The sequence below is a fragment of the Myxocyprinus asiaticus genome, chromosome 4 (assembly GCF_019703515.2).
Source record: "Myxocyprinus asiaticus isolate MX2 ecotype Aquarium Trade chromosome 4, UBuf_Myxa_2, whole genome shotgun sequence".
In the NCBI taxonomy this organism is placed as follows: domain Eukaryota; kingdom Metazoa; phylum Chordata; class Actinopteri; order Cypriniformes; family Catostomidae; genus Myxocyprinus; species Myxocyprinus asiaticus.
The window spans coordinates 21,933,396-21,960,115 of record NC_059347.1 but is presented as its reverse complement, the minus strand read 5'-3'; the positions used below and the strand labels follow the sequence as shown (position 1 = coordinate 21,960,115).

Sequence of the window (26,720 nt, the reverse complement as noted above, 5' to 3'; positions counted from 1 at the left end):
GAATGGTGGTCAAAAAGCACATTAGGGTGGCATAAAGTAATCCATATGACTCCAGTGGTTAAATCCATGTCTTCAGAAGTGATATAAGTGTGGTTGAGAAACAGATCAATATTTAAGTACTTTTTTACTATCAATCTCCACTTTCACTTTCATATTTGTCTTCTCTTGTCTTTGGGGATTCACATTCTTTGTGCATTTCACCACCAACTAGGAAAATACATATTAAAAAGGGCTTAAATATTGATCCGTTTCTCACCCACACCTATAATTTTGCTTCTAAAGACATGAATTAAACCACTGGAGTTGTATTCATATCTTTAATGCTACCTTTATGTGCTTTTTGTACTTTCAAAGTTCTGATCATCATTTACTTGCATTGTATGGACCTACAGAGCTGAAATATTCTTCTAAAAATCTTTGTATGTGTTCTGCAGAAGAAAGTCATACATACAGTTGTGCTCAAAAGTTTGCATACTCTTGGAGAATTATGGGATTCATATTCAACTGTAGGTTATAACAGAATGGCACAATCATAAAACAAAACATGGCAACAAAAAAAAATGAAATGACCCCTGTTCAAAAGTCTTCATACCCTTCATTCTTAATACTGTGTATTGCCCCCTTTAGCATCAATGACAGTGTGCAGTCTTTTGTAATAGTTGTCTATGAGGCCCCAAATTCTTGCAGGTGGTATAGCTGCCCATTCTTCTTGGCAAAATGCCTCCAGGTCATGCAAAGTCTTTGGTCATCTTGCATGAACCGCACATTTGAGATCTCCCCAGAGTGGCTCGATGATATTAAGGTCAGGAGACTGTGACTCCAGAACCTTCACCTTTTTCTGCTGTAACTACTGGAGGGTCAACTTGGCCTTGTGCTTAGGGTCATTGTCGTGCTGGAAAGTCCAAGAGTGTCCCATGCGAAGCTTTCGTGCAGAAGAATGCAAATTGTCTGCCAGTATTTTCTGATAACATGCTGCATTCATCTTGCCATCAATTTTCACAAGATTCCCCGTGCCTTTAGAGCTCACACACCCCCAAAACATCAGTGAGCCACCAACATGCTTCACAGTGGGGATGGTATTCTTTTCACTATAGGCCTTGTTGACCCCTCTCCAAACATAGCGCTTATGGTTGTGACCATAAAGCTCTATTTTGGTCTTGTCACTCCAAATTACAGTGTGCCAGAAGCTGTGAGGTGTCAAGGTGTCGTCGGGCATATTGTAACCGGGCTTTTTTGTGGCATTGGCACAGTAAAGGCTTCTTTCTGGCAACTCGACCATGCAGCTCATTTTTGTTCAAGTATCATCGTATTGTGCTCCTTGAAACAACCACACCGTCTTTTTCCAGAGCAGCCTGTATTTCTTCTGAGGTTACCTGTGGGTTTTTCTTTGTATCCCGAACAATTCTTCTGGCAGTTGTGGCTGAAATCTTTCTTGGTCTACCTGACCTTGGCTTGGTATCGAGAGATCCCCGAATTTTCCACTTCTTAATAAGTGATTGAACAGTACTGACTGGCATTTTCAAGGCTTTGGATATCTTTTTATATCCTTTTCCATCTTTATAAAGTTCCATTTCCTTGTTACGCAGGTCTTTTGACAGTTCTTTTCTGCTCCCCATGGCTCAGTATCTAGCCTGCTCAGTGCATTCATGTGAGAACTAACAAACTCATCGACTATTTATACACAGACACTAACTGCAATTTAAAAAGCCACAGGTGTGGGAAATTAACCTTTAATTGCCATTTAAACCTGTGTGTGTGTCACCTTGTGTGTCTGTAACAAGGCCAAACATTCAAGGGTATGTAAACTTTTGATCAGGGCCATTTGGGTGATTTCTGTTATCATTATGATTTAAAAAGGAGCCAAACAACTATGTGATAATAAATGGCTTCATATCATCACTATCTTTAAATAAAAGACAGTTTTTTTTTTTGCATGATCAGCCATATTTTCAAAATCAATGCCAAAATTTCACAATTTCTGCCAGGGTATGCAAACTTTTGAGCACAACTGTATCTGGGATGGCATGAGGGTGAGTAAATGATGAGAGAATTTTCATTTGAAGCACACAGTTATTCAACCACTGAAACAAATGCATACATTTATATGAATGTCAGCGGATATGTTAAAATGGTACCATATAAATATGAATACTGTCATCAAAATGTGTTTCCTACTTTTTTTTTTTTTTTTTGCCTTGAAAACCTCTGATGACTCTTCTTTCAGTTATAGTTGTAGACCTGCCAGGACTATAATTTAAATGACCCTATCCTGTTAGACAAAAATAAAAAATAGTATAATTGTAACTGACAAGATAAGCAACATGTATGGCTAGTTTACACTTAAGATTCATGACGAGACAATTTTCAACTGCTGCAAACCCTGCTACATATTGCAACAGTATTATACTTATGATGTGGCTCTTTTTTACAAACCAATTTACACATGTTGATATCAGGGTGTCTCCTTGAGGCAAACCAAAAATGATCATTCTCTCATCATTTATGCAGTCTTATGCCATGTCAAACTCATTTGACTTTCTTCAGGGGAACACAAACAAAGATTTTTGAAGGATATATGATGTGTGTTTGTCCATATAGTGGAAGTCAGTGAGGTAAAAAACTTTCAAGATCCATAAAGGCAGCATCAATGTAATCATATGACTTGAGTGGAAATGTTGGTTTGTGTTCCACATAAGACAGAAAGTCATACGAGTTTGAGAAGGTATATGGGGTGAGAAGGCCAAATGACAAGAGAAATAGCATTTTTGAGTGAACTACTAAAATCATTTGATTAAGCTGAAAAGTGAACATGAACCAACACTCAGCTAATGTAAGCTGGTTTCCCTTTAAGATGAAGGGGTTCAATGAGACGTTTGCATTGAAACATGTAGAAAAGTGATGTACTTGTTGGAGTTACCTGTTGCCTGCGGAGTTTCTGCCGCGTGAGTGACACCTGAGCAGCAGTTGAAGATGAACTGTCTCTCCAGTGAAAAATACGCGGGAATTCTCCGTATGGTGTAAGCGCCATTATCGTCTCAAACACTAACTGAACGCTAAAACTGTACATGCAATTGATAAAGCTGAATATAAACCAACACTCAGAAAATGTTAGCTGGTTTCAAGATGTACAATTTGAAGTTTGCATTAAACATTTTAAATTGGTGTAGAAATGCGATTAATTTACTGGAATGACCTGTTGTCTGCTGAGTTTGAGGAATTGTAGGTGAAGGCCCTGAGCAGCAGTTGAAGATGAAGAGTATCTACCTGGTGAAAAAATGCACAGTTTTTGTTTGTTCGACTGTGAACATGTACACATCTAATTAGCCTCATGCAGACAAACATTTAATATACTGTAGATTTGCAAACGAAACGTAACGTTAACTACTTCTTTAAGCTAATTGAAACTTGAATACACAGAAAACTGATAGCAACAGAAAAAACTCCACTGATTTCACACTATGTTTAAAGTAATTTACCTTTGAACTTTTTGGCAAAAACTTTGTGTTGTCCACCAGGAGCTCTCCTCATCCAAAATATCAGCCAGCCCCAAATATACTTGCTTAAAATTCAATCATATTCTGCATCATGTGGCTGGGTTTACTAAACTTCAGATTACTGTCGCTTCACTCAAAATAATTAGCAAAGTTTCTTTATTATTATGAGTACAACATAATCTCAATATCTTGTGTCACAAATGGCAGATCATTAAGGAAAAATGACAGCATTACGTTTTCAGTAAAATCTGTTTATTTTAATGAGCAATATTTGCTAAAGCAAGGAATCACTTTTTTTTTCAGTGCAATTACGTTGCATAGTGACGTCATCTCTCTAGGACTTTTAGTTAGAAGATGTGAGTTTGAAGCGAGACAGTGTTTTTATTTATTTATTTGTTTATTTTTGACTGTAACATTCTCTCTAGTTAATTTTTTGTTTTAATAAATGTTCTTAAAAGAAGTTACTGGATGTTACTTGCATTCAACTCATGCTCACAAGTCATGGTGTTAGAAAGAAATAGAAGACGGAGTGCTACAACAGCAACAATACAATCAGACTGATGGTTTACAGGTGGAACATCTTGTGATCCACTAACTGTCCAGTAGGTGGCGGTAAAGCACCTATAAGCTGGTTTGCCAACCGCTCTTAAAAACCTTAGAAGAAGAAGAAGAAGACAGGCGGAACATTGTGTGCTGCAATGTCAGAACATGCTGCCATTACCAAAACTTTGAGTCAGCTCGCCAGATTCAAAAAGTGGAAAGAACGAAAAGAATGCAATAAAATAAGGGAAAGCAGGAACAAATGCACTTTATACAGTATTTTAACACTTTTAAACCCAATCAAAGGGAAAGGATTAAAACAGTCTTTGTCATTTCATCGATGAGCTTGGTTTCTTTTGAATCTGTTTTTTCTATTAATTGAATTTGATATAATTAATTAGAATCAAGTCTAAACCGTTTGTTTTATGAGTCTGATTTAATAATCAAGAGAACTGATCTGTGAACTTTTTTGTTTTCATTCAAAGGAACAGAAAAATAACTGATTATTTGAGGGATTCTGTCACGTTTGAGGTGAATTGTTGTCTTGAATGTTTGTTTGTTTTTCTCCCTCTAAAAATGTGCAATTGAGAAACTCGTTTGTTGTTGGTTCTTTATATATATATATATATATATTTCTTAAACAAGAATAACTGCAATTATGAATTTGTCTTGCTGTTTTAATATTTCACCATTAGCCTTAGCAGGGTTCACGCTACACTGAATTAGTGAATCCTATGTAGGGTTGACTGACTGTAAAACTCTTAATAATTTTAGCAGATTTAATCATCTTTGTTGCAACCAAAAAATCTACGTCAATCCACTACAGTACATGTTTTCTTAAATGAGTCAAATTCTCATAGAAAAATGGGTGTTTCACTGGCTACCAATTTTAAAAATCTAGAAAAAAGGGAAAGGACAGGGGTAAATTCTCCTGTGTTCTGTCCTTTCCATTCAGTTGAGGGAATGTGAATTTTTGGAAGTGGTGAGTTGTAATAGCTTCCATGTGACATCCATACAAGAAGTCTTACAGCTGTCTCTCCATTACTGTAAAATTGGAGCTAAATGGAAAGTTGTGCTTTTTTTTTTTTTTTTTTTTAATCATGAACTAGTTATAAAGTCAAGATATGTTAGGATGTACTGTAACTACTATCCACTCAAAGCAAATATATAAAAAAACAATTGTGGGTTTGAAGTTAAACTAACTAAACAGCTTTTAAATTAAACGTGTTAATGTGTTCTCCCCCTTTTAATCAGAAAAAAGTATTTATCAAAGAACTTTATTTTATTGCAAATGTACTTATATTTGAACATTGCAGTACATTGATACATTATGAAATATACGGTTTCTTGAGACACAACAACAAATGAGTCAAGTGAGGGCATGGCACTGCAATGGACATTTAAGGCGTTCCTTTCATGTAAAAAAATCTCCAGAGGAATATGAATAATAAATGTATACACAGTACACACACACACACACACACAAATACGCTGTGGGAAGTGATCTTTTTGCACTAAAAGTAAAAAAAAAAAAAAAAGAAGTGTAAAGTCACGCAATCAAGAATGAGATCAGAGCAAAATATGGAATGGTGGAATTAAATCAGTCATGCTGTAATGAAGCACAATGAGGACATTTGATTAATACAGTAGCTTGCATGCCATGTGCATTTAAATGAGAGCTTTTATCAACCTTAAAGATAAATATATTTAGACTTCTAATATTAATTATTAGAATCGTGCTTGTGCAAAGTTTATACTGTATAATAATTAAAATGAAAAGCAAAGTGTTGTAACTGGAGGCTGCTGGTCTTTTATAAGTCAGCATCTCAACTGTCAACAATTTATCTCAACAATCTCAATTGTCAGCTCAATGCTGTTATTATGCTTTAATTAAGCGGTGTTAATTTCCCTTTTAATGATATGTAGATACCGCATGTGCTAATGGTTCTTAAATACAGAGAATCCCCATTTAACTAGCCCTTTATATGAGTCCATGATTGTTGTGTGTTGCGAAATCAATCACACAAGCCACAGAAGACAAGCAATTCTCTAGCCCACATTTCAGCAACAACAAAAACTAGCATTGATTTATTATGACCTCAGCCCATTAGAGTTTTTATATAATGGGAGTAGCTTTGGAAATACTTTCCAATGCAATCCTCCTTCCTGGTGAATAAATAATGCACAAGTCAGTGCTTAAAGGGGCGGGGATGGGGTTCAGGCAGGGGTGGAGCTCCTCTCACTGGCAAGGGCTGAGGGTTTGGCCTCATGTCTGTGCGGTCTGTGCTGGGGACTGCTGCGAAGGTTGTCATCCATCTGTTACATAAACCCACATCACAGTAACAACACTTAGATCCACAGGACAACCAGTGGAAAATACAAAAGACATTTAAGAAGACCAAGAACTGAATTCTTTGATCCATGTGCAAACTGCCCTTGAATCATATTGATTCCAGATTCCATGTTACACTACCAGTCAAAAGTCTGGACAGACCTGCTTATACTTTATTATCCCTATTATCCACATTTTAGCCACACTTTGCCTAAACTACAGCTCTACGCACTCTCAAACAACCAATTTGGTCCTACACATCCATTAAAAAATTTTTTGTAAAGAAATTATTATAAGCCTCATAATTATTACACTACAAAACTAATTCCCAGCATTTAAGCATTCGCCTTTAAAAAAAAAAAATTTAAGATCATGAGAAACATACATTCAGTCAAAGGTGCTGTAAGCGATTTTTTTCATGGAAACATTTTTTCCTACTCCCTTAAAGGTATTAGTGAAATAAGTGTCCTGAGATATCTCACCGGTCTCTGTGACAGCTGTAGACTTTGTAAACAGCAAACAAAAATGTGTCCGTGGACATTGACGCTTTTCACTTGTCAATCATTTTGCTCGTTCTCATAGAGTTGTATTTGAAGCGGATCATTGAGGCTATAATTCATAATGTTTGTCAGTTGAGGGCGCTATCGTGCCACTGTTGAATTTGACAGCCACAGGAACAAACAATGCTGCTCTTTTGCTCTGTTTTGGTCTCAAAATTATCTTTGGAAGGCAGGTTTTGAAATGAGGGGGCGTGGCTAATTAAACGGCTCAGTCGCATGAAAGCTTCATAACGCTAAAATCACTTACAGCAGTAGTGTACATTATGCAGTTCAGTTATGAGATATGACATTTCATTTCCAATGACATTAAACTAAGGAGCAAATAGGCAGATTTTGCCAAGACCTTTTCAATAAGGTTGGACTCTTTGTTAACAAGCTGTGTCAGTTTCTGGAGGTTTGCATCAACAGGATCATGGGAAGCTGTCGGTGTGCCTAACAAAAGAGCAAAGAAAGAGAAAAGACAGACACTGATTCTAAAGAGAAGCAGATGTTTTCATGCACATGGGAGAAATGTTAGTGCAGATTCAGAATGCAGCCAAAGAGACATACTGTAGCAAATCACTTAAAATAGCCTCAAGCCCCAGGATGATGCTGTTAATACTCTTTTAGCTTTTGCTTTACACAAAATGTCTCAGGTTGAAAGCAATGGGAAGGTGATGAATCATTAAAGTGTAGTTAAAGGGATAGTTCTCCCAAAATTTAAAATTCAGTCATCAATTACTCAGCCTCATGTCGTTCTAAACCCATATGACTTACTCTCATCTGTGGAACACAAAAGGAGTACTTATAGAATAATGTCCTAGCTGCTTTTTTTCCATACAATAAAAGTGAACGGGGACCACAGCTGTCATGCAAAATTTAAGGCATGATTCTCAGTGAATAATAGCTTATATTTCAGTCTGTTCCTCAAACAAAGCTATCATATGGCTTCAGAAGACATGGAATATAGTGCACATTTCATATGGACTACTTCTATTATGCTTTTATGGTGCTTTTTTGTTGTTGTTCTTTTTGGAACTCAACCCCTAATCCGTATGCACTTTCATTTTATGCTTGGCCATTCTGCTTAACCTTTCCTTTGGTGTTCCATGGTCATGAGGCTGAGCAAATGATTTTTGAGAGAACTATCCCTTTAAATTTTGTAATTCTATCTGATTCAACAGATTTCATAAATAGAGATGGAGATAAACTAATAAAAAGTTAGTGATAAAGATAGTGAAAAAGCAAAAAGCAGGCAAGCAGGCCCAATACTTTTTCTTTTTATTATTAATAATGGACTACAGCAGCTGTGACAGTGTTCTTACTACTTACCATCCATTCTCTTGTCAGATGTGGCATCAGTGAAGTAATTTTTAAGGACGGTGTTGCAGAAATGGCAGAGATTATCAAGCTGGTTCAGGTGCTTCTGAAGCTGCCCACTGGGCAGAGGGGCTTTAAAGATGGGGGCAATGTGACCAAACACAAACGCGTCCAGGCTTTTAGGTCTGGGAGATGGAAAACACTGAACTTCTGACACAAAAAAAGTTTACATTTATCTCAGCACATCAATTATAAAACACAGTTCTGTTGATGGATGAATTATATCAGCTATAATGTGAAATACCTGTTCACCTAGCTACTATGTATATCACTGCACAGCACCCATAGAGGCTAACTATTACCCTTAGCACTAAGTAGATTGATGCATCGGAGACTACGGGCCCTATTTTAAGAGTGCTAGCGCTACTAAGCCAGAGACTATTTAGCAGAGACGGGCCACTTTTATTAAAATGAATGGAAGAAACTAGAATGCCCAACAGTCAGTTGGAAGTCATAATTTACAGATAAAGGATGCAATCACTTTTTAGATACAGACATTGCCTGTCAATGAACTCGAGAATGCGCATGAGCTATACAAGCCGGGGAATATTTTAATTTTATTTTTTGTAATCTGAGGTAAAGAAGCACAATTTTACAGCTGATTTGAAATACTGGATGTTTTTTGTTTTTCACACCATTCTCTATACATTCTAGAGACTGAAAATCCCAGGGGTTCAGTAATTACAGAAATACTCAAACCAGCCCAGCATGTTGAAATCACTGAGATCACATTTTTTCCCCATTCTGATGGTTGATGTGAACATTAACTGAAGCTCCTTATATTTCTGTGCCGAATATTTCTGTGACAGTGACACGCTCCATTTATATGCATAGAAAATGTGATTCTCATCAGGATTTGGATGTACGTTCCATTAAATTATAGAGAATGTAATATTACTAATAATTTTAATCTACTGACACACAAATCATAGCTAGTACTAACTGTGATTGCTCGGCACACACTTCACTTCTACCGATTAAAAATAAAAAATACAAAAATACATTCAAAAATCATATATTGAAATACAAAATAATTAAACCAAAGAATATTTCTAAATTAAAATGACACTTCAAACAAAACGAAAATGTAATTAAAAAAAAAAGTGTTTTAAAAAAAAATCATACCAAATCCAAACATTTTACCCTCTCCAACTTCTTTCACCGGCCCCTTTTGCAGTAACCAATAAATCACTCTTAGACAACAGGTGAAAAAATACCAATACAAATTAGATCATTAATACAATTGTAAATAATAATAATTGAAAAATAAACCATGACCTCTAGAAGGTTTAATTCTAATCTCAGTGATTATCAGGGATATAAATTGATGTTCTACTATATTTTCAGAGTGTGTACATGAATTTTATTACCAGCTGCTGGTGTAATCTTCAAACTGCAAATGTAGGAGCTGAATTTAGACTTTGCGCTGAAAACAGACCTGCTTTTGAAACATCTTAGTGCAATGATCTAATGTATTTCTCAGAAAAATAGCAAATTGCACTTTTAGCCACTTCATTTACATACAATACAGCCACATTTTTGTATGCATACACCCACAGCGCAAACAGTCCCACCCAAGACCGCTTGCGATTTGTGCTGGCATGAAAATTGCGCTCAGAATTAGCACTCTCATGAAATTTAAATAAGACGCAGTGCACAGTCATTGCGCTGCATTTTGCACACACAAAAAGAGAGCCCAAGATCTCCAAGTGGAAGGATTGCGCTTAATGAATTTCCTTAATGAAATAAAATTGTCCTTATTATTATGTAATAACTGCTTTATAAAAGCAAGGCTCTTGAGAATGTGCAATACTGTGAACATATACGGTATATTATCATTTGTTTAGTTTCTCTCTACTCCCTTTCCCTTATGATCTGTTAATGAGCTCGACAAGTGGTTGTCTTGCGGTCCACCCCAGCATGTGTCATTCCCAACAACACTGTTTAGCATTGATAATATTCATAATATGGAATGGCCATTAGCCTCTCATACCTCATTGAATAAATATGCTATTCAAAATGCATAGATTTTCTAAAAAGTAATTATTGACAAGATGAAATTTGGTTTTGGTCTCAAATCACTTCTATTTATGTATTCACTTCTATTGATTGATTTACTAGCTGTTAAGGAAGCCCAGTTGAGCTCTACTCAAATAGAGACTTTGCATGAATTCATAGACACACATTCTCTTAAAAAGCTGTTAAATATCCCCTGGAGTCACGAGTTCGAATCCAGGGCATGCTGAGTGACTCCAGCCAGGCCTCCTAAGCAACCAAATTGGCCCAGTTGCTAGGGAGGGTAGAGTCACGTGGGGTAATCTCCTCATGGTCACTATAATGTGGTTCGCGCTCGGTGGAGCACATGGTGAGTTGTGCGTGGATGCCGCGGAGAATGGCGTGAAGCCTCCACACGCGCTATGTCTCCGCGGTAACACGCTAAACAAGCCACGTGATAAGATGCGCAGGTTGACGGTCTCAGACGCGGAGGAAGCTGAAATTCGTCCTCCGCCACCCGAATTGAGGCGAGTCACTACGCCACCACGAGGACCTAGAGCGCATTGGGAATTGGGCATGCCAAATTGGGGAGAAAAAGAAAGGTGATTAATATTACAGCATAAGAACTAAAGAACTCACGTGTTTCCAAAGAAGTAGTTGGAGTTTCCAAGTCTGTGGGAGAGCAAATTCAGACCCTCTTTGGCTTCAGTGTAGATCTGAAAATCAATTCTATTACTAACCATATAATTATGAAATATGACATAACTACAATAGCACATTCTTTGTGTCAAATGACCACATTTCATGACCATCTGGTTTCTAAACTGTGTTCAGGAGAACAGACACTCTTTTCCAGAGTGAGTTAAACTGTTTTACATCTATTAAACTGCAGACATTTCTCAGACAACCTTTTATACACTTCATATTACCATGACATTCAAAAACATTGTAGATGAATTCAATGTCACGCATGACACTTTTGGCAGTTTATCAAATCATACCTCATACCATCATACCTTTCCCTCTACCTCTGTGATGTTAAGCAATGGTGACTCTCCTTTGGTCAGTAAGATACGGGACAGAGCCAAGCTAGCCTGCCGACCCGGCACAAAGAAGTTGAGGGGGAATGGAGAATGTGATGAAAACCAGGGCCGGGTCAGGTTAGCATAGTTCTCTGCATCCACCCAGAACGTGTGTAGCTTACAATGAACAGTAAACACATAATTCAAAACTTCATTCATAAAAACTATATTTTACATTACTAACATTATGCATACCAGAAATAAAAAATAAAAAATAAAAAAATTATGTGAATTGCAGATGCACCTACCAGAGCTGGCCGCAGTTTTTCCTCCAGCAGTGCAATATAAGCCATTGTATCTGCCCCTTGTTTAGCGGTCAACTCATAGTCAGCATCGAATCTCTGTGTGGATTAAGGGGCACATTTTAAATTAGGGTAAATCTCACAAAAACATGTCCAGGTCACATTATCTTTAGAGCCAGATTTGTGCCAAAACTAAACATAAATAGAACATTTTGCAAACAAACACAATCCACTTTGCATTGTAAAACTCGACTCTCAAATAAACAGAAAGCGATTTGCAAAAACAAAGGACAATTTAAGAGAAAATGAATGGTATTTGTTGTGTACCACTAGCTTAACAACCAAATGCGCTGTGTTTTACAAATATAAAAAATGTGTTTCATATAAACATACATCATATTTCACAAATATTTCATATTTCACAGATTCTAGAAAATCTACAGAATTGTTTTTTTCTCCCCAATTTGGAACGCCCAATTCCCAATGCGCTCTAAGTCCTTGTGGTGGCGTAGTGACTCGCCTCAATCTGGGTGGCGGAGGACGAATCTCAGTTGCCTCCACGTCTTGAGACCGTCAACCTGCGCATCTTATCACGTGGCTTGTTGAGCGCGTTACTGCGGAGACATAGCGCGTGTGTAGGCTTCACGCCATCCACCGAAGCATCCGCAACTCACCACGTGCCCCACCGAGAACGAACCACATTATAGTGACCACGAGGAGGTTACCCCATGTGACTCTACCCTCCCTAGCAACCGGGACAATTTGGTTGCTTAGGAGACCTGGCTGGATTCGAACTCGCGACTCCAGTGGTGGTAGTCAATGTCTTTACTCGCTGAGCTACCCAGGCCCCCCAATCTACAGAATTATTGAACAAATACAAAATTCAATGTGAACAAATGCATACCACTTGTGAGTCACATGACTTTTGGCCACAGTCTTGATTTTCTCACAAATGCATCAATACAGATTTTCTCACATATAGGTTGTGCAATGTCCTCTTTCAAAACAGTAGATGGCACAGTGCTGCCACATAGGCTACCTAATATTTTACATTATTATTACATTGTACATTATTTTGGATACAAAGTGCTTAGACCTTAACCCATACTGAGCAGCAAGTGTACTGTCATGACCCTGACACTTTTTGTCTGTCTTTATTCATATTGTGGTAGGATCATGACCGTCTCTTCTGCCTGCTTGTTTCTTGTGTGTGTTTTTGTGTGTGGTTTCTGTGTTTCACCCTCTCCCTCTTGTGTTTGCAGGTGCCACATAGAGAATTAGCTCTGTTGCCCAGTCAACAGCTCCTTACTCCACACTACTCATTATCAGCGGCACCTGCTTCCCATTAACCTTCACTTTTTAAGCTCCTCTCATGTTCAGCCCTGTGCCAGACTGTTTTGTGTGTCTACCTTGTCTGTTTGTTCCTGATCTGCTCTTTATTCTCATTCAGTTTTCCTGTTTTTTTGTTTCTTTGAGTCTTTTAGTCCTGTTTCTGTTTTTCTCACCCGTGAGTGTTTGGTTTGTATTTTGTTTATTTTGTAATAAAGCCCTTTAATTTGCCTCTTGCATTTGGGTCCTTTCCTCAAATTCCCTGACAGTGTACTGTGGATATAAGTGAATGAAGCATATTTAATAGCTGTCAATTAATTGTCACGTCAAATACATCTAGTTAAAATGACAAACGATATAATTTTTACAACACAATTTTCTTTTTTTTAATCACGTTATTACTAGACAATTTCTTTTTTTAGCTAGATCAGTTGCCATTTTTACTACAAAATATTTTTAATAGAATTTACGACAAGGGTGAAGGTTTGGTTTAAAAGTTGGTAGGGACATCTTGGAAAGAGGACATTATTCCAAATATTTATATTAAGAATGCGTCTATAGGCACAATATTTCCTCATATAACAATTATCTTTTCTATTTCTATTCTTCTACCCCACCTTTACTGGCACTATTTTGAAGGTTTGGTTTTATTTCCTGTATATTATACAGGACATTTTTAGACAAATGTATATTATAGACAAAACATGCTTTTCCTTTCTACACTAATGTTCTTATCCAATGTGCAAAATACTAGACGTGTACTAGACATGTGCCTAATATTTTCTGCTTCCTATATCTTTATAAACTTTACTGATGAATGCATTGATAACATACACTATATTGCCAAAAGTATTCGCTCACCCATCCAAATAATTGAATTCAGGTGTTCCAATCACTTCCATGGCCACAGGTGTATAAAATGAAGCACCTAGGCATGCAGACTGCTTCTACAAACATTTGTGAAAGAATGGGCCGCTCTCAGGAGCTCAGTGAATTCCAGCGTGGTACTGTGATAGGATGCCACCTGTGCAACAAGTCCAGTTGTGAAATTTCCTTGCTACTAAATATTCCGCAGTCAACTGTCAGTGGTATTATAACAAAGTGGAAGCGATTGGGAATGACAGCAACTCAGCCACGAAGTGGTAGGCCACGTAAAATGACAGAGCAGGGTCAGCGGATGCTGAGGCGCATAGTGTGCAGAGGTCGCCAACTTTCTGCAGAGTCAATCGCTACAGACCTCCAAAGTTCATGTGGCCTTCAGATTAGCTCAAGAACAGTGCGTAGAGAGCTTCATGGAATGGGTTTCCATGACCGAGCAGCTGCATCCAAGCCATACATCACCAAGTGCAATGCAAAGCGTCGGATGCAGTGGTGTAAAGCACGCCGCCACTGGACTCTAGAGCAGTGGAGACGCGTTCTCTGGAGTGACGAATCACGCTTCTCCATCTGGCAATCTGATGGACGAGTCTGGGTTTGGCGGTTGCCAGGAGAACGGTACTTGTCTGACTGCATTGTGCCAACTGTGAAGTTTGGTGGAGGGGGGATTATGGTGTGGGGTTGTTTTTCAGGAGCTGGGCTTGGCCCCTTAGTTCCAGCGAAAGGAACTCTGAATGCTTCAGCATACCAAGAGATTTTGGACAATTCCATGCTCCCAACTTTGTGGGAACAGTTTGAGGATGGCCCTTTCCTGTTCCAACATGACTGCGCACCAGTGCACAAAGCAAGGTCCATAAAGACATGGTGAGCGAGTTTGGTGTGGAAGAACTTGACTGGCCTGCACAGAGTCCTGACCTCAACCCGACAGAGCACCTTTGGGATGAATTAGAGTGAAGACTGCGAGCCAGGCCTTCTCGTCCAACATCAGTGTCTGACCTCACAAATGCGCTTCTGGAAGAATGGTCAAAAATTCCCATAAACACACTCCTAAACCTTGTGGAAAGCCTTCCCAGAAGAGTTGAAGCTGTTATAGCTGCAAAGGGTGGGCCGACGTCATATTAAACCCTATGGATTAAGAATGGGATGTCACTTAAGTTCATATGCGTCTAAAGGCAGACGAGCGAATACTTTTGGCAATATAGTGTACCTTAAGTTAATTTGTATTCAGTAAAAAAAATTAAAAAAACATACAGTTGTGCTCAAAAATTTGCATACCCTTGGAGAATAGGTAATATATGTACCATTTTTAAAGAAAACGAGTAAACAGGCAAAACACATTTCTTTTATTTCTTATGGGATTCATATTCAACTGTAGGTTATAACAGAATGGCACAATCATAAAACAAAACATGGCAACAAAGAAAAAAATGAAATGACCCCTGTTAAAAAGTCTGCATACCCTTAGTTCTTAATACTGTGTATTGCCCCTTTAGCATCAATGACAGTGTGCAGTCTTTTGTAATAGATGTCTATGAGGCCCCAAATTCTTGCAGGTGGTATAGCTGCCAATTTGTCTTGGCAAAATGCCTCCAGGTCATGCAAAGTCTTTGGTCGTCTTGCATGAACCGCATGTTTGAGATCTCCCCAGAGTGACTCGATGATATTAAGGTCAGGAGACTGTGACTCCAGAACCTTCACCTTTTTCTGCTGTAACTACTGGTGGGTCAACATGGCCTTGTGCTTAGGGTCATTGTCATGCTGGAAAGTCCAAGAGCGTCCCATGCGCAGCTCAGAATGCAAATTGTCTTCCAGTATTTTCTGATAACATGCTGCATTCATCTTGCCATCAATTTTCACAAGATTCCCTATGCCTTTAGAGCTCACACACCCCCAAAACATCAGTGAGCCACCACCATGCTTCACAGTGGGGATGGTATTCTTTTCACTTTAGGCCTTGTTGACCCCTCTCCAAACAAAAATCTATTTTGGTCTCGTCACTCCAAATTACAGTGTGCCAGAAGCTGTGAGGCATGTCAAGGTGTTGTCGGGCATATTGTAACTGGGCTTTGTTGTGGCATTGGCGCAGTAAAGGCTTCTTTCTAGCAACTCGACCATGCAGCTCATTTTTGTTCAAGTATCGTCGTATTGTACTCCTTGAAACAACCACACTGTCTTTTTCCAGAGCAGCCTGTATTTCTCCTGAGGTTACCTGTGGGTTTTTCTTTGTATCCTGAACAATTCTTCTGGCAGTTGTGGCTGAAATCTTTCTTGGTCTACTTGACCTTGGCTTGGTATCAAGAGATCCCTGAATTTTCCACTTCTTAATAAGTGATTGAACAGTGACTGGCATTTTCAAGGCTTTGGATATATTTTTATATCCTTTTCCATCTTTATAAAAGTTCCATGACCTTGTTACTCAGGTCTTTTGACAGTTCTTTTCTGCTCCTCATGGCTCAGTATCTAACCTGCTCAGTGCATCCACGTGAGAACTAACAAACTCATTGACTATATATACACAGACACTAATTGCAATTTAAAAAGCCACAGGTGTGGGAAATTGCCATTTAAACCTGTGTGTGTCACCTTGTGTGTCTGTAAAAAGACCAAACATTCAAGGGTATGTAAACTTTTGATCAGGGCCATTTGGGTGATTTCTGTTATCATTATGATTTAAAAAGGAGCCAAACAACTATGTGATGATAAATGGATTCATATGATCACTATCCTTAAATAAAATACAGGTTTTTTTGCATGATCAGTCGTATTTTCAAAATTAATGCCAAAATTTCACCATTTCTGCCAGGGTATGCAAACTTTTGAGCACAACTGTATATTGTGCAGCCTCACTGGCCACCACTAAATACTTAATTTGGGATGGCAATCAGCTGTCTGTGCAGTTATACTTTATTTTAAAATTCTACACCTCTAATCCTCCCCCTTACCTAGCAAAGTCACTCAAATTCAAAGATGTCTTATTTTACGGGTGCTTACCGCCTGTAAAAGCAGAATCTTCCATTGGGCCAGACAAAAATCTCAAGACGTTTTTTGACTTAGTCTTAGTGTAACGTATACTCAGACTCGAAGATGGTTTTTGAACCCAAGCAGGTGTTTATTGACACAAGACAAAAACACAAACAGAGACAGCAGGTAAGTGATGACGTAACAGTTCTGGGCTGAAGTGTAGATAGATTACGTGATGAAGACCGATGTTGATAAAGGTGGTGATATTCCTTGAGGCGGTGGGTACACAACAACGAGGCTTACATTGAGGAGAAGGGAAATAGGAGTCGCTGGAGAGGAATCGTTTGGTATGTAGTAACTACTGGAGGGTCAACATGTAGTAATATGTGTAGTAATAACAAAATAAAGGAACTATTTATATAAACAGTAACAATAACGACATAAAGGAACTATTCATATAAACTGTAGATATGAATTACCTGTTTTCTCAGGAAGTTTAGAATCTGTTTTGGTTCTGTGACAGTAGATCCCTCATAGAGTAGTTGTGGCACTGAGGCTGTGGAGGGAGAAACATGTCATACATGACAGCTCGACAGCAGCAGCTTAACTATCAAAGAGGCTATTCTACATGTGCCCATATACCTACTTAAATTATGCACTTCGGCAACGTCAAGCATTCACAACAACATAACATTGGCATGGATACTTGTGGTTACATAACATACTTTCATCATACATTCACATACATTCCTTACTGACCTGTTATAGTCCTCCATGTCCAGTCAATAGATTTTACCGTAAGATTTGCACCTGCAAATTTTGCATACGCCTATGGGAGAACATTAAGAACATACCAGGTGAATAGTTGATGCATTTAAAGGAGTGTAAATATTGATAATAAAAAAAAAAATCTCTAATGCCACTAGGACTTTTATTATGCATTTTCTGCAAAGGGTTATCGGTGACTTAAGCCAGCAGCAACTAAAAGCTGCACAAAACACAAGCACGTATCTATGATCTATAAGTCTATAGGTAGGAGATACAAATAGTGAAACGCGTGCATAAAGTGCCCATACCATCACATAATTTCAGCAATTCCTCTGACCTTCAGGACATATAAAACCGGCAAGCTGTGCAACACATGTTTACTATTATCAACCAGTCAAACCAATGCAATGCAGCTGAGTTGCTTTTTGCATAACAGTTACTGTAAGAAGCATCAGTTGAGTTGTGCATTGTCTTTAGCTATAAGACTTTTATTAACCAAAGAGACTGCTAGCTGTCGCTATCCGGATCAAAGGACACGTCTAAAAAAAAAAAATACAAAGACATTCCTGAATAAATATAGCAGTGCCTTTATACAAGCCTTTAAAACAGCCTGTATATTTACCAGCACGATGAGAGAGTCTGTGTGGACAGACGGCAGATCCCAGTCGCCTCCCCAGCAGATCAGCTCTATGGGTTCCACCATGTTTGTTTGAAAACATGGGAATAAGCTCGTTTGAGATGAGCAAATTCGCAGAACCGATCACCGGCGATCACCGTCAGGTGCATGCCGGTTAGAAATCTGTCCGACTTGCTGCGATGTCGTGACGACGTCAAAAAATGTCCCGGGAGAATGAGGCGGCAGCAGTTGTTTTTTCCGAGCTGTGCACGATGGGAAACGACTTAATGCTCATTGGCTTAAACAATCGTGATGTTTCGTTATCTTCTAAAATGTTAGATTTTTTTATCTCTAATATCAAGTTTTATGTGTATAAATTATCTGTGAATATTCCCAACACTCTGCCAGTGCGATCTTTGAATGGGATATGTGATTGGTATCATATTTCTGAAATATAAGATCAGAATTAGAATGAGATTTATTGGCAAGTCTTCTCATTTTGGTGGGGGGGTGATGATAGGAGAAACAAGTACACACAGAACATTAACAGTGAGACAGAATATAAAACAAGTTAAGAGTATAAATAGACATACAAATAATAGAACATATAACAGAATGGTGTATGTACATGTGCAAGTGGTAATGTATGTGTAAGGTAGGGGTATGTATAGTTATTGAATTAAATATGTGAATTTACATATGTACATGAGATATGTATTTACATTATTGTACTATGGGGGAGTCCTGAGGCAGTTTAATTCTTCATGTGGAAAATGGCCTGAGGGTAAAAACTGTTCTTGAGCCTGGATGTCCTGGCGTTCAGTGCTCTGTAGCGCTGGCCAGAGGGCAACAGTTCAAAGAGGGAGTGGGCAGGGTGTGTGGGATCAAGAGTGATTCTACCTGTACGTTTCCTCACTCTGGAGACGTACAGGACTTGGAGGGTGGGCAGGGGGGCACCATTAATCCTCTCAGCAATCCTGACTGTCCGTTGTAATTTCCTTCTGTCTGATTTGGTGGCTAAACCAAACCAGACAGTTATAGATGTACACAGGACAGACTCAATGACGGCCGAGTAGAACTGTGTCAGCAGCTCCTGTGGCAGGTTGAACTTCCTCAGCTGGCAAAGTATACCCTCTGCCATTTCAAACGAGCCTAGGGTAACCTCCTGTTTGCCCGAAGTCTCCTGAGAGTCACACGCGACGTTAGGCTCGTTCGAGATGCCAAACACCTCGCTTTGAAAGTAGACGAGAGTAGATGGCTGCTCTCTTGATTATTCAAGTGCTTAGTTGTTAATAAAGTGGATGCAATTTAAATTCTGTTGCTTTTCAATGAAAATAAATGATGAACAAGACACTCAGTGTACCTGTTATTTAATTCCCCCCATAAGATGTGTCTTTCCATCCATTTTTAGCTGAATAAAGACGTATTTTAGATATTTCAGAAATATGATACCAATCACATATCCCATACAGAGATTGCACTGTCTGAATGTTGGGAATAGTCACATATAATTTATACTCATATAAACATGATATTAGAGATTAAAAAAATCAAACATTTGAAAAGAGAACAAAAATCACGGTTGTTTAAGCCAATGAGCATCAAACTGTGTTGTCAGCAAGTTATTTCCCATTATGCCTTTAGTCAACGCAGTCGGGGAAGAGCAACTGCGCTCGACTAGGCCACCTGGCACAGCCACCTCGCCATCACGAGAGTTTTTTGGCATATGTCAGCATGACATCAGAGCAAGTCGGACCACACTCTTCTAACTGGCATGCACCTCGCGGTGATCACCGGTGGTGCGCAGATTTTGCTCATCTCGAATGAGTCTACTGTGTTTATTTGGAGTCCCACTGATACCCTACACCTACCCCTTCTCCTAAACCTGATCCTTACCACTAAATCCAACCTTAAACCTAACCTTTGTATCTCAATTACTGACACATAGTTTGGGTTTAGGGTTAGATTTGGTGGTAGGATCAGGTTTCTCACGAGACTTTGGGTGCCAGGGGGTTACCATCTTGACACAGCTGCAGACAGCCCTCCTCCTAGGATCCCACTGTCTCAGCATCCACTATTATGAAGGCATACCTAAACAGAGGCGGACTCACGGGACAGGCAAGCCAGGCAATTGCCTGGGGCCCCAAGCTGGGGGTACACTGCAATGACACTTGAAACCAATGATTGGCAATACTTAGCAGACTAGAATGACAAAAGAAAAGAAAGAGGAGAAGCAGCATGACAGTGCTGACTGGTACAGAATCTGGTACTGGTACTGAACTATCCCTTCTCATGAAAAGATTACCAATGACCCCATGATTTGCGATCGGTATTGTTTACCTTCACTTCACATTATTCTACATACAGTTCTTATTTAATTGCAACAACTATACATCATTAGAAAGGCGTAATCTCCAGATTTGATATTTCACCACTGTTTTATGATATAATTTTTACAGTAAGAGCAATTCCTTAAGTTTTATAAGGAATACACATCTGACATGCAAAATCAAAACAAGAATTATGGACATAAGCATGTAATAAAGACACGCATGTCCATTAAAGCAAGCAAGCTCTCATCTTTTTGTCATTGCCAGGCTTCAGTAAACAACGTCCATTAGAAGATGTAGTCCAAATATGTGTGCATTTAGAGACAATTTTATGGATTCTCATATGTTTACTTCACATTTCTTTAGAAAAGATTGGATTGTCATTCAGTTTTCCTCTAAAATTATGCAACTCTCATGGTGTGTGTGTTACATATGTACAGAAAGAGAGGGGCACATATAGAAGATTTATTACATTACAGCTAGTTTATTTTTTCTGTCAAGTTTAGATAAGCAACTTCTACTATGGATTAGATCATTTATTTTTCATGAAAAGAGTGGTTGTGAGATGGCATTGCCAGCTTTTGAACCTATACTGTATGTTACAAAAATAATGCTTGTTAGTGAAAGATAGTAGCTTAAATGTTCCGTGCATTCTTTTCTCTCTCTAAGAGCATTACTGGAGTCTTTACAGCACCCCAGACACGCACATATTGAATGTGAATTCAATGTATCACAATGTGGTATTATTGATATCGATATGGCCTTCTCTCAAAAATAATTTTACCTAATTCTGTGTGTTACAATGAGAATATTCATGCTAAATGAGAATATTCAAGCTAAATGTATCTGAATGTCTGAATGTATATAATTATTTACTGATATCTTAATTCACACTGGCGGCCAAAAGTTTGGAATAATGTACAGATTTTGCTCTTATGGAAAGAAATTGGTACTTTTTTTGTTATTAATTTTTTTTATTGATTCATAAATTAACACAAAGAAAAAAACAACATATAGTGAATCAATCACTTCTAACATTAAACCCCCACTATATCCCCTCCCACTACCAAACTCCTACCCCACCCTAACCCCCCCCCCCCCCCACGAACACCCCTGTGGTCAATAGAATATAGACCAAAAAAAAACAAAAAAAAAACACACAAAACTAAATACAAAAAAAAAAAAAAGAAAATACAATAATCAAGTATAATAATAAAAAACTCTAAATTACTCCCTCCACCTCCCCTCCTCGAGATTCCCCCAAAAATGCTAAGTAATTGCCCCATTTCTTGTTGAAAAGATCCCTAACTCCCATCCTTCTGCTCGACCCCTCCTCGAAGGCAGCCACCCTCCCCATCTCCCCATCATGTTTAAATAATTATCCGAGTTAAACACTCTGGACACTTTTGTCCATATTGTGTGTAAATGCGAGATAACGGGGTGTGACTTAACTTCTCCATAATCTTTTTGGGTGGGCCTAGCCCACCTTTGTCAATCGGCTTATGTAACTTGTTGAAATGTAACCTGGGACACTTTCCATTCCAAATGAAGGACTTCGCTATGCTATCAAATAGCTTGAAGTAAGAGAGGGGGACATTACTAACATTAACCTTCCCAATCATAGATAAATATAATGAAGCCCACATCGCTCAAAATTTTTTTTATTAAAAAGTCAAAATTAACTCTACTAAATCTGACTAAATCACATAAATTTGCTGGGAATAAAATGCCCAAATACTTAATGCCCTGTTTGGGCCATTGAAAGGCGCCTGGTTGAAAAGCCGTTACTGGGCAGTACACTGTCAGTGCCAAAGCTTTGGATACAGACCAGTTAACTCTGTTTCCCGAAACTTTAGAAAAGGAACTGATAATTCTGTGGAGGCAAGGCATAGATCTAGTGGGGTCGGAGACGAATAATAAAATATAATCTGCGTAAAGTGAAAGCTTATGCGCCACACCTCCCACCGTCACCACTGGAAAATCATCCTCCTTTCTTATCGCGGCTGCTAATGGTTCCAGGGCAAGGCAGAACAATAATGGGGAAAGAGTGGAACCCTGCCGGGTGCCCCTATTCAGAGTAAAATAATCTGAAATTAATCCATTTGTTTGTACCGCCGCAACTGGGTGTCTATAAAGTAACTTAATCCGTCCAATAAAAGTATTTCCAAACCCATATATTTCCAAAATCTTAAAATGATATTCATATTCTACCATATCAAAGGCCTTTTCGGTGTCAAGTGAGATGGCAGCGACCAGAGTCTGATCATTCGCCACTGACCACATGATATTGATGAAACGCCTTATGCTGTCAGAAGAGATGCAGCCTCGAATAAACCCCACCTGATCTATATGTATAAGAGATTTCATAACTTTACTTAATTGGTTAGCCAGAATTTTTGCCAACATTTCTACATCTAGCTGGATCAGGGAAATTGGACGGTGACTTTTACACTCGCTTGTATCTTTGTCATTTTTAAGAATCAGACTGATCCGGTCTTGTGCCATGGTTGGCGGAAGCTTTCCATTCTTTAATGATTCCATATAAACTTCTAGCAAAAGTGGAGCCAATTCTGTAGCATAAGATCTAAAAAAAATTCAGTTTAGGGAGTCCTAATGGTTCCATAAAATTTCTAATATATTCATCAGTAGATGGAACTATAGTGGAACTATAAAGATCAAGAAAGAATTCTTTAAAGGCATTATTAATATCAGTGGCTGTGGTAAATATTTCACCACCAGTAGATTTCACTGAGGGAATGGTAGAAAAAGACTCTCTCTGCTTTATATATCTAGCCAAAAACTTCCCTGCTTTGTCTCCAGACTCAAAATATGACTGTCTTGCCCTAAATAACCAAAACTCCATCTTCCGCGACAAAATAGTATTATACCTGTATTTCAATCGGGTCAATTCTCTGAGGCCATCAGACGACATTTAGCGCTTCAGCTCTGCCTCTGCACTTTTAATATTCCCTTCCAACTCTACAAGTTTTCGTGTTTTGGATTTTTTGATGAATGAGGCATACTGTATGATCCAACCCCTACGAACCGCCTTAAGTGCCTCCCAAGCCACGCTCACAGAGGATACTGAGGACCAGTTGGTCTCCATATAAACATTGATTTCAGTCTTTAACATTTGTTGGAAATCAGGATTTTGCAAAAGGGATACATTAAAGAGCCAACTATATGATTTCTTTTTCTCCGAATGTGGCAACACCTCTAAACTTACCAGGGCGTGATCTGAGACTAAAATGTTTCCAATTGAGCAAATCAACAACAGATGAAATGAGGGACTTAGATATATATATAAAAAATCTATTCTACAATAAATCTAATGGACTAATGAAAAAAAAATGTATAGTCCCTACCAGATGGGTTCAAAAGTCTACAAATATCTGTGAGACCAAGATTTTTACACATCCTGTGAAGCATCAATGTTGCTCTAGGGGTCTTACACACTTTTGCTTCACTATGATCAAGGACTGAGTCCATCAAAAGATTAAAGTCTCCTCCCAATATTATATCATGAGGGGTGCCAGCAGCTTGCAACATCCCTTCAAGATCTATAAAAAAGCCCCGATCATCAACGTTAGGTGCAAAAATATTAGCCAAAATAAGACTTTGTCCCTGAATTTCAGCTAAAACAGTAATGACTCTCCCTAATTTATCTTTAATCTGTTTGAGATATTTGAATTGTAGATGTTTATTTATCAGTATAATGACTCCCCTGCTCTTACTTGAGCCAGCACTAAAGAAAACATTTCCACCCCTATATCTTCCCAAATTTTTCAGCTTCCTGCAGGGAAAGATGTGTTTCTTGAAGAAACACTATATCATATTTCTTACGCTTAAGAAAAGAAATAACCTTCCTTCTTTTTATAGGGTGCCCCAACCCATTCACATTCCATGTGGAGAGAGATAATCCATTCATATTAACATTTGACATATTGATATAATAAATTTTTTTAAAAAAAAGAGTGTGTCAAACACAAGATTATACAGAACACATTCCCCATTACTGCAACAATCAAACCCCGAACCCCCCCCCGAACCAAACAAACAGAAAAAGAAAAACGTGCGCATTAACCCCGCGCTCGACAGAGCCCACTGGCGTCCATCTCTCTAAACTCAAAAGGTCCATGTATGCCTACGAGAGTCCCCGCGACAACTTTGCCATTGGATTGCTCAAGTCCGGTGCTTCTGCACAAATTTTGTGAGGCAAAATTACATAACAGAAAATACTTTGTAAAACAGACCCCAGCCAACAGGCAGGATAAACACAAAGAACATGTAGATTCATTCACAGAACTGTCTCGAAGGTGTGTTCCTTCACAAAACAAACTCCAGCTGATATAAAGCCATTCAGTTTCCTCGGACAGACAACCAAGTGATCATTGAGCCACCTGTTTATGAGTATGGCTGATGACGTAATCATTCTAATGTTCTTTAAAAATACTCCACAAAAACAAACTCCAGCCAACAGGAGGCGCAAGCACAAAGAACGAACAGATTCATTCACAACTGTCCCGAGGCAGTGTTATTCCACAAGACAAGCTCCAGCCACTAGGCGGAACCAGCACAAAAAAAAAAAAAAAAAAAGGCATCCCTGTTCCTTGGATGATCAAGAGCCAAACTCACTCGGAGGCCACGCAAAAAAAAAATAAAAATAAAAATAAAAATAAATAAATACACCATGACTTACTCAGCCGTCAACTTTATAAAAGACGTCCTTTATGTGAACATGTAGATATTTGCGGTCATCCATAGTGTCCATTCTCACTCTGGCCGGGAACTTCAGTGTAAAAACGATCTTCTGTCAATGCAAAAGTTTCTTGAAGGAAGTGTTATTCCATAAAACAAACTCCAGATGCTAGGCGGAGCCAACGCAAAAAGAAACAAAAATGGTGCCCAACTTCCTCAGACAATCGAGTCACTAAACAGCGAGTCAGTCCACTAATATAAGAATCCTCAAATGGCTTACTCATTCCAATGTATTTATGAAAGAGAGTGCCTGTTTGGGACATGTAAATACTTTGCTGCCGTCCTTGGTGTCTATTCTCAGTTTGGCCGGAAACATCAGTGCAAAAGCAGTCTTCCGTTGATGTAAGAGTTTCTTACATTCGCGTTTCTCTCGTTGAATTCGTAAAGTCCGGGAACAAGAAAATATTGTGATTCCTCCAAGAAAGCTTTCCTTTGCTCCTCGCCTGGCGCAACATGATATTTTTATCGGAAGATCTCAGAAATTTGGCCAGAATTGATCTGGGTCTGTCTCCCTCAGCAGATCTGCGAGCCGGGACTCTGTGAGCTTGCTCAATTTCCAGTTTATGACCTGTTATGTCGAGCAGACTCGGGAAGTTCTCGTCCAGGAATTTCACCATATCTCTGCCCTCTTCATGCTCAGGAATTCCAACAATCTGTATGTAATTCCTTTGGCTCATATTTTCGAGATATTCTCACACGTCTGCTTCTTGCATGGCGTCACATGTCCTTCTCCAAGAAATTGGTACTTTTATTCAAGTGGCATTCAGCTGATCACAATGTATAGTCAGGACATTAATAATGTGAAAAATTACTATTACAATTTGAAAAAAATTTTTATAACTTCTTAAACTACTTGAGAGTTCTCATCAAAAAATCCTCCACATGCAGCAATGACAGCTTTGCAGATCATTCTAGCTGTCAGTTTGTCCAGATCCTCAGGTGAGATTTCACCCCACACTTCCTGTAGCACGTGCCATAGATGTGGCTGTCTTGTCCGGAACTTCTCACGCACCTTAGAGTCTAGCTGATCCCACAAAAGTTCAATGGGGTTAAGATCCATAACACTCTTTTCCAATTATCTGTTGTCCAATGTCTGTGTTTCTTTGCCCACTCTGACCTTTTCTTTTTGTTTTTCTGTTTCAAAAGTGGCTTTTTAAGGCCTGCACCCCTGAGTCTTCTCTTTACTGTTGTACATGAAACTGGTGTTGAGCAGGTAGAATTCAATGAAGCTGTCAGCTGAGGACATGTGAGGCGTCTATTTCTCAAACTAGAGACTCTGATGTACTTATCCTCTTGTTTAGTTGTACATCTGGCCTTCCACATCTCTTTCTGTCCTTGTTAGAGCCAGTTGTCCTTTGTCTTTGAAGACTGCAGTGTACACCTTTGTATGAAATCTTCAGTTTTTTTGGCAATTTCAAGCATTGTATAGCCTTCATTCCTCAAAACAATGATTGACTGACAAATTTCTAAAGAAAGCT

The 26,720-nt window shown here is 38.7% G+C and overlaps 1 protein-coding gene across 2 annotated transcripts; it reads right to left on the bottom strand.

The window, feature by feature from the left end:
- Window positions 1–5,284: 5,284 nt before the first annotated feature.
- Window positions 5,285–18,432, bottom strand: mtx3 (metaxin 3). Of its 2 annotated transcripts, XM_051696051.1 has the most exons (9): window positions 18,161–18,432; window positions 17,530–17,599; window positions 17,250–17,326; window positions 11,611–11,703; window positions 11,297–11,479; window positions 10,920–10,996; window positions 8,238–8,410; window positions 7,270–7,358; window positions 5,287–6,350 (listed from the first exon to the last, which is right to left on the bottom strand). In XM_051696051.1, exons 1-9 carry the CDS (start codon window positions 18,239–18,241, stop codon window positions 6,252–6,254), a joined length of 942 nt encoding a protein of 313 aa, XP_051552011.1. In that variant the 5' UTR covers window positions 18,242–18,432; the 3' UTR covers window positions 5,287–6,251. The 2 variants fall into 2 exon arrangements, with proteins under 2 accessions (XP_051552012.1, XP_051552011.1); XM_051696052.1 differs by lacking the exon at window positions 7,270–7,358 and having other exon boundaries at window positions 5,285–6,350.
- Window positions 18,433–26,720: the final 8,288 nt, after the last annotated feature.